The sequence below is a fragment of the Cariama cristata genome, unplaced genomic scaffold (assembly GCF_000690535.1).
Source record: "Cariama cristata isolate BGI_N322 unplaced genomic scaffold, ASM69053v1 scaffold19230, whole genome shotgun sequence".
Taxonomy (NCBI): domain Eukaryota; kingdom Metazoa; phylum Chordata; class Aves; order Cariamiformes; family Cariamidae; genus Cariama; species Cariama cristata.
In genome coordinates this window covers 18,561-30,747 of record NW_009595471.1, presented here as the reverse complement: position 1 = coordinate 30,747, position 12,187 = coordinate 18,561, and the positions used below count along the sequence as shown (strand labels likewise).

Sequence of the window (12,187 nt, the reverse complement as noted above, 5' to 3'; positions counted from 1 at the left end):
CTGAGACAAGGTAAAACAATCCTTCCTTTCTCACATGGAGATGGAGAAAGGAATTTGGTGAAATTAAAGGCACAGCTAGCCTGTGAGCTCTACAGAGAGAGCATGAGGAGGTAAATACCCCTTTCATGCCCAAACTGAATGGACTTTATTGCTTTTAAAAAAAAAAAAAAAAAAAAAAAGAGGAAAAAAGGAATAAGGTGCGTTACTTTTGTTGAGAGTTACAGGTGAGGAGACGATGAAGAGAAAAAGTAAGAGGTGAGGCCTTTGGCTTACACAGCTGAGAAGGGTGTCCTTTGCCACGGCCACAAGAGAGTTGCCTGTTACTGCAGTAATGAAGCAGGAGCTGTAAACACCCAAACACAATGTCATGGGCAGCACAGCTATGGGCTGTGACTAACATCACTCTGTGTTTTGCCCTGGAGAAGTGAAGAGGGGTGTCACCATGCCTTGATGGGGAGCCGCTCTGCGTTCCCTCACCTTGGCTAGGGTCAGCAAGCAGCAGGATGTATTAGCCTGCAGATGCTCTGAGTCCCTGAAAAGATACAGACAGGGAGAGGAAACATGCCATACACATTGCCATCAAGAAGTTGACCAAATTGATCTTCAATAGGCTTGAGCAAGCTATTGAGTTAGAAACAAACTCTGAGTTGTCACACCAAAAGTATGCTGGCCATATAAGCCGTAATAGAAATTGAGCTGTTGGATCTGTCCTTCCAGAGGCTTGATCCTGCACTCCCTGGCACTCTTGCCACTGGCTCAAACCAGCAGAGGAATATGCTGTACATGCAAAAGTACCAGGAGTGAGAGATGGATGAGGATCAAGTACCAGCCTGGGGGTGGGCACATTCCGTATCACAGGACAGGAGACTAGGACCCCTCTGAAGCCCCCATCAGCTGACCTACATTATTAGTTACAGCAGCTCCCTAAGCAGCATGTTTTTCTCCCCTGCTTCTCTTCATTAATAATGATGGAAAAACTTGTTTTTCCCAGATAGCTTTTGCCATCATCACTGTCCCATGTGGAGAAAGTTCCCAATAATAGACTGAAAAAGCGTGAAAATGGATGATGGACCTGCCAGTGCAGAGGGACCACTGGGCAGAGGAGGTGCTCAGCATGTCCTGCTCCACAGTTACCCCACAGCTTTCTGTTTGCCAGAGTTACTCAAGGACAATGCTCTGAGCCCTTCCTATGTAAGCAAGTTGCTCCCCACAACTGATCAGGACTGAGTGTGAGCACCAGCTGGCAAAGTGCAAACAGCTCCGAATTAAGCTGCCGTAATTGTGAATGGCTTTCAGAGCTCAAAACCCACAAAAGTCCTCAGGTTCACCGGAACATGTGCAACCTTCAGGAGCAAGGGCTGATATGCAGAGCAATGCTTTCTGCCTCTGACATTACTTCTGCATCAGGACACTTGCTAATACAGCTGCCATCTGGAGAGCCTTAAAAATGAAAAAGAAGGGGGATCCTGAATGAACCTTGGTACAACCTTCACTTTTAGGAGATATAAATGCAGAATTCAAATTAAAATAAAGCTTTTCTAAAAACTATGTGACGCAGAAATGATAAGTGATTCAGTCAAGAAACCACATGCGATTCATTAAAACCTTAAGCAAAACCAGAAAGCCAATTTAAAAAGAAATTATTCTAATGTGAAATAGAAAGAAAAACAGGACAAGTGTTAAGACAGTCTGATGGCCTCACCCGCTAAAAAGCCTCAGAGATTCACAGTGCACTGGAGGAATTAGATAACATCAGTCGCTCACAGTGTTGTCCCTGGTTTTAAGAGTGTCACAGGGAAAAGAACGGAGCCTCTCTGGACGGTATTTCACTGCCTTAAAGGCACTCGTCTCTCCTCTCATCTCCTTGGCTCATTTGCCAGCACACCTCCTGGGAGCAAATGCACTAGAGGTCCTATACGGACAACTATCCTCTTCCCTGGCTGCCCCTGACTCACTTCTTTAATAAAGCTCATTTTGCTCATGGTAGAAAACAGCAGTATGTGACCATGTATCTTAAAAGCTCGGGGGGAAACCTTTGCTTTACTGAAGCACAGGAGAATTTTAGCTGTGATTTCAGGTGGACCAAAATTTCAGTTAAATTTTTTGCACAGACTGCATTGATCTAGCAATTAGGTGGAGGTGGTGCATTAGCTGGTACAAATGGAAGCAATGATGAGAAAAGGAAAATGAAAATTTAAAAAATATTTCAGCTGAACACTTGTTTTCTGTGGGAACACATTCGGTACCTCGATGAAGGCCTTCCTTCCTGAATTTTGACCATCAATAAAATGTATGTTTATTTACATGGGTTTGAGTCTCCCAGAGGTCCGTCGTGGCTACCCTTCTCAGGCCAAGCTCCACGGTTGAAGCTTGCAGACAGGCCCTCCTCCAGCTGTGTGAAATCTTGAAAGGCACTTAATGAATTAGATATTATTAATATTCTCTTCCAACATCAGAAGACAGTAATTAACTCTTTGAAGACTCATCCCAAACACTGCCTTATAACTTTCAGTCCTCCGAGGCAGCTATGTAATCTCGTTGTGATTTTGAAGAATATCTTTCCAGATTAATTATTTTCCCTGTTTGAAAAAAAAAAAAAGTTCGAAGTCCTGGTTCTGCCCTGGAGTGTGCATTAGTAACGTTAGATGTGCCACAAAGATTTCAGAGCACGAAACATGATATGCTGCAATACTTTGCAATTATAGATTAAAAGTCACCTCGCCACCCTGGGCAGGAGAGATGACTGCAGGTTGAAAAGCTAGCAGGCACGCTCACTTTATGGGCTCATAAATGCAGCATGATGGGTGAGCTACCTAACAGAAAAAAGACAACAAAAATCCAGAGTTGATAATAGCATGCTGAGCAGATGCTTTAAGTAGGTCATTCAACATGCCAGGCCTCTAAATGTTATTTGGGAGTGAGAAAACATTATTTTCCCACTTCAGCGAGACTTTCTCTTCCCTGTCATGTGGAACTAACCTTTTGTGCTCAGTACTGTTATTAATTTATTAGCCTTTTGAACACCTAAATTGTTTTGCAGTCTATGGACTACATCTACTGGTAAAGTGCTGGTTCAGGAACTGTGAGCGCAGGATAAACACGTGTGTGTGTGTGCACTCACGTACATGTATGTGTGTTTTGAAGAGCAGACCTGATGAAATAATATAGTTTTGACAGTGAGAACGGCCATTTTCTTGAGCACAGAACCACAAGGAGAGTATTTTTTGCTATAATTAAATGTCAAACCTCACGAGTGATGACTGAGTAGAAAAAGTGCTAAGTATATTTCTGTTGAAATCAATTAAAGGAGACAATGATTTTCTTTCCGTTTAGATTACATGACTCCAGCACAAACTGCTGCAGTACAGTGCAGCTCTGTCAGCCCTGTCTCATTGCCTGAACAACTGTGTTCTGTTCGCCTGATGAAACTGTCCTGGATGGCACCGCTTTTTTCCAAGAGATTAATTCACCGTCAAACACTTCTGTACCCAACAGGGAATCACGTATACTTTCGGCAGATGTGAGGTTTGAAACAATCCCTTGAGTAACTTTATGTAACAGGACTTAGATTGTGTCCCTGGTGTTGAAAGTAGCAAGATCTATTTTGTGCCTAGGAACAATATACAGAATTTCTGCAAAGCAGGTTCTGGCTCAGCACATCTTACTGCAATACTAGAAGTAAGACTCCTCCCAAAATACTTATTGAGTAAAACTGTGAGAGACATCATAGGTGGAGTTCATCAGATGTACCCTCCGTATTTAAAAGTTGGTGATTATGGATTCTCTCAAAAGTCAACAGAAAGGGGATGGTTTTTCCATCCCAGACTGGGCACTGAAGAGGGGCCAGATGATTGCCTTCTGGAGGAACCATTCCTCATGGGCTATAAAGGTGACTGGTGACTAGCTTGGACATCATCACCCAACTTTTAGCGAAATGAACTCCGCCCTGCATATACCACATTGACATGACCTTTCTTTGACTGTCCATCTACTCTCATGTAATGTCCACACATAGCCCCAACCAATACTTCCTTTCCTTCTGCAAAATCTAACATTTCTTTAGAAGCGTTGTTCCTTCCTGCTTTCAGTCACTGCCCCCGTGGCAAAGTCCATGTACCTAACATTGCACCGAGCTAGAGAGCAGGTATCTGTACTGGGGAACTGCGCTCCACGAGTGCTTCCACCTAGGTGACTCCTTACGCTAGGGCCCTGCAGAGGAATCAATTTTCCTTAAAATAAGTGAGTGGGAGAGAAGAAAATCCATGAAAACCCAGCCAGGAGGCTATTCCCCATATGCACCCCTGCACTACAGAGTCAGACTCCAGCGCATCGCCCTGTCATGAAAAGTTATGTATATGTTTTTGCTGTACACTACCTTGTCACGGCTAATGGGAGAAGGGAAGTCCCAGGAAGGCAGCTGAAGTGACAGGTTCGCAGTTTTAAGAAAGAAAGAATACATTTTGGCACAATGTATGTGGCATTATCTTGTCCCATGAAATCAATCGTCAGCAGTACCTGAGCAGAATTGTCATCGCGGGACTGTAGCTGGTGGCACCTCGCAGGTAGGTGAGATGGCAAGGGGAGGATGCTGAAGTCAAGGCTTGGAGGACATCTTATCAACAGAGAAGTGATAAGCTAGAAACCCCAAACCAGCTTTCAAGCTCCAAAGCCCTTCTTCAGGTCTGAAGCAGAGTTAACAACCTTCAAGTCAGAGGTGGCTGACAAGCTGGAACCAAACCTGACTATAAGTCAGCTTTTTCAGGCTGTGGCACAGACAGAGGGGGACTGTAATCCCATTGCATCTGCTTTTTGCCATGGGTATTTTGTGCCATACTTGGTATATCAATAAGCACAAGGAACGCACTAAAAATTAAAGCTCCTTTGAAAGAAGCATTTGTAAGATGCTCCAGTGGCTAGAGAGAAACTAGATTCAGAAAAGTAAAATTCTAGTTGTGTTGAATTGCTGTTCAACTGCAGAGGCTGAAATTGTCTTGTGAAATACTGAGCTAGCCTTAGTGTATTATCAGGTGAGATGTCCAAGGTACAGCTGCAGAAAAATGTGTTTCTGCAGCTAGAGGATCACAGTTAATGCTCAATAATCTATAAATCATTGTTATGAGACTTCTCTATGTAAATGAATTTTATATAACCCTCATCAATCTTAAAAAAAAATCATAAAGATTAAATTTTGCAGTCGCAATGTGAATTAAAGAATCCCTTAACCTGTTTTCAAGATACGTCCTTATAGCTAATTAATTTTTAGATGGAGTGTTCTTTGAAAGGACTAATGGATAGTGAGCATTGCTGATTGATTATAAAATGAGCAGGAGGGTTTAAGAAGTGAGCTGTGAATGTAAAATTGCTACCAAGCTTTATTAACCTTGCCATATTAAAATTCTAAACTATGCAATACTTTTGCTGAGTACATTTTATTTATTTAACATCAATAAATTTCTCTTAGTTGGTCTACGCCATGCAGATCCATCAGACTGTCCTCTGACCTATATTTTAGCAGGTGAGAGACTAAATCTCACCTCTGAGGAACCCAGAATCTGGATTCTATCAGACTATAACTTTATACATTATGCAATGGGGAAAAAAAAGCCAAAAAACAGCAACTGTGAAGAAAAGGAAAAGAAATGTAATTCACATGTAACCCTGCTAGGACTGTTTCTCAGAGCTGCAAATCTATGGGTAACTTTTATTGAGCCATCATCAACGAACAGCGACAACATTTATTGAAAGGCCAGTTAATCTTCAATGACCTGAAAACATCAAGAGTAAATTGGGGGTTGTTAGACACTGCAAACAGTCTGCAAGAGCGTGCAACCTCTTGGTGAAAGAAAGGGGAAAACAAGATCTGTTGCCTTACCCTTTTCCTCAAATTGCAGGTGAGTGTGAGATTCCTTGAGAACGAGTTTGCAAAAGCAGTATAAAAGTCCAACACTTTAAGCAAGGCTTCTCGTTTAATAATATGTAAATCGCAGTATGTCAGAGCCCGTACATTGGCACATGCGTGGGCCAGACTGGTTTCCTTCCAGAAGATATCACCAAACACATCACCTTTACCTGAAAAACAGCAGGACAAATTTGTTAAACGGTAATGCTTATGCAGTGTTCTTCACCCCACAAAAACTGTCTTATGCTTCCATTTATTCTCACATAAGCTCCCAGCTGTGAAAACTAGTAAGGGTAAAAGTTTTAAAAATATCTGAGGTACTTGAGTATCCTTAGCAGTACCCCCAGGTTTTTAAGGTATTTATAGATTGCTCTGTGAAGCGTCAAAAAGCATAAAAGCCAGATTGCAAAGGTCTCTGTAGCTGAAGATGCAGGTAATGGATTTTTCAAAGGCTCCTGAATATAATAAGCACTTAACTAATGTTCAGGTGATCGAATATTTCTGAGGGTCTGTTCCTAAGTGACTGAGGAGCTCCACTCTTATCAAAAGGCTATGACATCTAGGTTCCTACATCACCATGGCATTGCTGTATGGTGCAAGAGCCAGCTTCCAGGGTCCAGGGACCACATTTTAAAGGATGTTTAAACATTTTTAATTCAGTGTGAGTGGCAACACTCCTTCTGAAAAAACCACCAAAAACCTCCCTGAGACTTTTGATCTCTAAATAACCAGCTCCAAATTTTAAACACATCCAGAAGTCTAGTTCTAAACCCAAACACATCCACATAAGAGAGGCTTATGCTTAAGTCTGTACTTAAATGCTGGCTGAGTAAGAAAGGGTTTGACACCTTAGACACCTGCATGCATTAATAACTTCAACCAGATGTGAAAATTACACCTGAAGGCTATTTCTACATTGGTAGGCAGTGTAGCAGAACAGGTGATGCTGAGGACCCACACATTTTGAGGACTTAGGACTAGCTGCAGTCCAGTCCCACGGACAGAAGAGCTCCAACGGGTGGAAGTGTGTGAAATGTGCCCCAACATACCCCAGTTTCCTTTCCTCTGTAAGGAATCCACACCTCCAGACAGCCACGCTAGACAGCGAAGCAGGTCAAGTCGGGAGGATCAGGACATCAGATTTAAAACCACATTCCTGACCCAAGGAAAACACTAGCATGGCTGCAGACTGGAGATAGGCTTTCAGGTTTGGACCCTAAGGCAGCAACAGAGAACAGACTGAAGCATCCAAAAGCTGCCTCTTGCTGCGCGGTTGCTTGCCAGCCACAGGCTGGGCAAGGGCCACAGTCTGTGGTTTGTGGTTGACACCTCAAATCCTGAAGCAGAAACCATGGTACAAAGGGTATTTTTTGTTTCAGACCCCAGTGATATCCAAGCTCTTTATTTCAGCAGTTATTAAAAGGAAACTAAAATCAGTCAGTCAGTGGTGGTATCGCTATTGATTTCAGGTACCTCAAGCAGCCCCTTGGTGAAGGTTAGTGATTTTATAGTTTTGGGATAAAAAAGGTAATACATTTTAGTATTTCCTCTTTTAAGAACTTGTAAAATTTCACTCAACTCTATTTTGAGAACACAGAACAGAGAAATAATTTATCCAACCTTATTACTTTTCAGGATCAGAGGCTCTATTTCTCTATTTCCATTTCTGCTTTAGGTATTATATCCAGCAAAACATATCTAACATTTCTCATGCAGAGTAAAATAAAATGTACAAGTCCTTATCTTCATTTCCTTGTTTTTATTTTCTAACAAAAGTCTATATAGCAGAATCATCCCTCAGAAAGGTTATAACTGCATTTTCATTGAACTGCTTTTAATTCTACATATTTTGATGTAATTAACTACAATACATAATACCGCTGGTATAATTTATAAAGTAAGTTGTTTTAAAATGCTCTCCTTATCACAGAACATTTCCTAGTAACATATCATTTATCCAATGTACTGTTTTGAAATTACCTTTTGCAGTTAATTGTCCTTGTCTATACCCACAGTTCAAAACCGGGTTTACAGATAGACTCAGCACAGTTACATAATTTATAGGAAATAGACCATTTCAGAAATGCAGAAAACTGCTTAATGGAATTGAGGTGGACACAGGACAGAATTGAGTCCTGCTTTCAGGAGCTGCAGAGTGCAGTTAAAAAGACAGAATCCAATAATAGGGACTAATACGATTTTCCCACCGAAATGTGAGCAAAGTACTTATTTTCTTTCCAAATTTAAGGTAACACATAGCTAATTTAAGTCAAGAGGTTGAAAGCAATGGATTCTTACTCCGAAACTCTGCACAATGGTGTGTTACTGGATGTGTACCCAAATCATGGATAAAATAAATCATTGCTCATAAACTTCAGAAGATTTTCTCATTGTCTTCAGTTCAGTGAGGCAGGGAACTCCACTGGGTCCCTCAGAAAGGCTAGGACATGATGAATTGAAACTATTCACTCCTCCATGAGCCATCAGTCACTGGATTTGAATGGTGAAGCTGTAAGCTCCTCTTACATTGTGGTTTTTTCTCTTCAGAAAGTACAAAATCTTGGAAGCGTTTAAGGGTTCCTGAATTTGACATTTCCCACACACACTTTTGAGTCTTGTTTGCCTGTTATAAATGTGCTAAGGAACGTATTGAATGAAAACAAAACCAACCAGATTCTCCAAAACAACATGTCTTTTCTCATAAATACAGAGATTAATGTCCTATACTTGGTCCCTATTAACTGTAGTTCACTGAGTAGAGAGCTGTAATTATTCATTCAAGTTTAATTTTACACAGTGTAACTAAATGAAAAAACCTTTCAGAGTTGCAACAGAAAATTTAACTAGTAGGTCTGAAACACCACCTTTTTTTGTACACTTGCACAACACATACACCTCCAGGGAAAGCCCGGCACTGGGTTGGGAATACAGAGGCACTTGGGACCAATGCAGCCTGCAGACTTTTCAAAGCCTCTCTCTAGAGAGTTCTTGAGGCCCCAGCATGTCACCTCCCAAATCTGCACTGCCCTGAGTCCTAAGAAGTCTTAATATCCCTCCTGGATGGAGGCCAAACTCTTGGAAGTCCTCCTGCCCCTGCTCTCACAGTGTCCGAAGCATCGCTGAAAAAGGGATGCTGTAAATTAGAGTGGGAACCACTTGGTATGAGGAAAGGGAAGAGGAGAGCCAGGACTGGGATATTGCTGGATTAAAGCTGGCAGGAACATGGGTCTAAGGATTTGGGGACTGAAAGAACCACAGAAACCAGAAGGACATGTTCAGGGCATTGGTGACAGGCACAATTTTTGCTGAATTAGCTACACTGGTAACATCCTAATATGGACAAAAATTTGCTGGTGTATTATGTATGTATGCCTCTGCCTAAAATATACATATATATTCATGCATGCTTGTATCTATATTTAGAGACAATCATGTGGTATGTAACTATATAATAGATAATGATATTTCTATACATTATTCTATCTTTTATATTATGATAACTCTCCCATACAGAAGGGAGGGTGGGGATAGATGTTCTCCGCAGCCTTGCACCATGGGCTGACTTGCCAGTTTGTGAGACAGCAGCTCACGCCTGCACCTTTCAGGCAGAAAAAAATCCTAAGGGCCTTATGAAACTCCTCAGGAGCTTGCAAAGGGAATGAAAAAAGTTCTTGGACTCAAGAGAGGAAAGACTCTTGTTAAACAGCGTCTCAGAACTCATATATATACACATATATATGTACATATATATACACATACATATACACACATATATATATATATATATGTAAAGGCAAAATTTATCTTTTTCCAGATAGTGACAGAAAATGAGCTAAGAAATATCCTAGTAGACATGAGAATTTGATGGGGCCTTTGGGAGAAAGTTTGGGCAGGCAGTGGAAGAATAAATTCTTGGTGGAAAACAGCACTGAGGAAAAACACATACCAGGGACCAAGACTTCTTAAGGTGATAAGGTATTTTTCTGTGCTGTGCAGTCTCAGCTAATAGGCCAGCCACCCTTCCCCCCATTTTAAAACATCTCCAGAGTCCCACCAGTCACACTAGCAAAAGCCAGTTGTGATGAATAATGTAGGCTTTCCACCATGATATGCTCAAATCTTCTATTGCTTATGAAACCAAAGGCTGATTGCGTTGCAGGATCAGTAAAACTGTACCATGTAGAGAAAATGTTCATCTAATCAGCTCGGGTACCAATAGCCATGAAGTGACTGAAAATGGATCAGAGCTGAGCACTGATCAGTTAGAAATCCAGGTCTACAGGACTGCACATTAATATGTGAAAGGGCAGAATGATGAGAAAAAACAGCATTTCTAGCATTTGAAAGAATGTCAAAATAGCCAACAAAGAAACAATACAAGAGAATATGCCAAAGAATCAAGTCCACGTTGGCAAAGGTACCTTACATTATTTAAGACAGTGCAACCTTCTTCATCTGCACCTAGAACACACAATTTACTTTTTTTCCAGCATTCAGGACTGCTGCAAGAAAAGCAAAAGGTCTATACAGGTATTCCCCTGGTAGTGAAGGGTTTATGATCCCCATCTCTCTCACTTTTAGTGCAAGTCTCCTAGTACTTCATATTTTTCTAGAAGCTCCAGTTCCTGTAGACAGGATATCTCCATTTTGATTTTATACAGAAATAAGTTTCTATACTTCCTGACTGAGGAAATAAACTTGAAAGCATGACCGTTGCCACCACCTTCAAAACTCATAAGGCAAATCAGATTGCCTCACACTGTTAGTCTGATTTAAAAGAAATATATCATATGATTTTAAAATAATTTTCCTTTTCTTGCACTGCCAAGACTTCTGAGCTCCTGAGTTTGGCAGTGAAGCATGCAGGTCTAACTCAAAAACATTTCAATTCAGGGAAAGGAATCTTTCTGACATTGGAGGCTGCAGATCACATCTATAACACACCAGCTGGCACTAAATTAAGATTGATGCTTCTTATTACAGTTAACTATCATGCAGATAGAGACAAAAATATTTTAGATTTACAAAATAATGTGAAAAATTGAATGTTCCCTTCAACTCTGTAAGTAAGAGCTAATAATACTTTTGAACAAGCATCAGTTGGATGAAATCTTACATGGTACCACATATGCCAAGCCAGATCTGCAAGATACGACTTATTCCAAGGAATGTGTTTAAGAACTGCATGGTGCAGAGCTGCACCTCGCATTGGTTCCCAGATCACTAATCCTTCAAGTATTTTGCAAAATACTTTGGGATTTAGTACTTAAAAAACAACATGCATCACCTCAATTATTGCAGTCCTGCTAGCTGAAAAAACCCACCTTTCCTTTACGAATCATATTCCTCCTAGTTAATTTAGAGCTTTTAACTCATTGGAACAAAATGGAATTTTCCAATAGATGAAACAGGACACAGGCTGTTCAGTGAATTGCTACCAGGTGCATGTTACTAACCTGGGAAACTCTCACAATTAGTCTGCCTTGGTTTACTTCACACGAAAAAAAAAATTTTACTATAAAACACCAAGAGCTGATTTGACATATTGGCAAATTCTGCCACCTTCATTCCACTTGAGAAGAAACCCAAGTTGCAACTAAATTAATTAATATCACAGAATTAGCTACTAATACTATGAGATGGAACTGGACTGACAGTTTTTCATGCCGTACATTGCATCACACATGGTCAGTCTTGTCCTGCACAAAGCACATGCCCGGCTGTGTTACACCAAGGAAATTCAAAGCGTTGATGTATGGATCTCAAATACCAAATTACTAATTCCCATGCATGAGAGCTATGGAGTGCCTGGGTCTCTCGCTTACCTAAATGGGAGCTGCTACTTGCTCAGCCTCCAAAGAACTTTCCCCTGTGTGATTTGGTAGGAGACTTAATCTTTTGACCTCCAAATACATGCAAAATTAAGAGTAGAAAAAGACCCAGCCCTATTTTCAGCTATTATACCATATTCAAGAAGACATGCCACTTGTGCTCTTGCTTTCCTTAACTCCCCTAATCCTGCATAATATTCCCTTCCCAGACCAAGCATTCGGAAATCATTCATGAAGCAGACATTTAATAAGTGAAACTCTGGCTTGCCTAAAAACAATAAATCCAAATAAGCAACAGGTTGCACTGGGACTATATGCAGAACATGCTGAGAATTAACATGCAACACATAAAGGCAAATAACAACTTAATTGAATACATATGGGATCAGGACCCTAACTGTGGCTGAAACATGAGCTATTAAATCTATATTCATCCTGGCTCAACTATCAAAATTGA

At 40.9% G+C, this 12,187-nt stretch overlaps 1 protein-coding gene across 1 annotated transcript in view; it reads right to left on the bottom strand.

Moving 5' to 3' along the window:
* Nucleotides 1-5,750: 5,750 nt before the first annotated feature.
* Nucleotides 5,751-12,187, bottom strand: part of LOC104163335 (potassium voltage-gated channel subfamily H member 5-like) — a gene marked incomplete at its 5' end in the record, with an annotated part of 23,002 nt that continues 16,565 nt past the window's right edge. Inside the window, 2 exons of the mRNA XM_009702318.1 lie at nt 5,751-5,765; nt 5,873-6,069. Coding sequence (XP_009700620.1) covers nt 5,751-5,765; nt 5,873-6,069 — 212 coding nt within the window. The remainder of the gene's footprint in view (nt 5,766-5,872; nt 6,070-12,187) is intronic.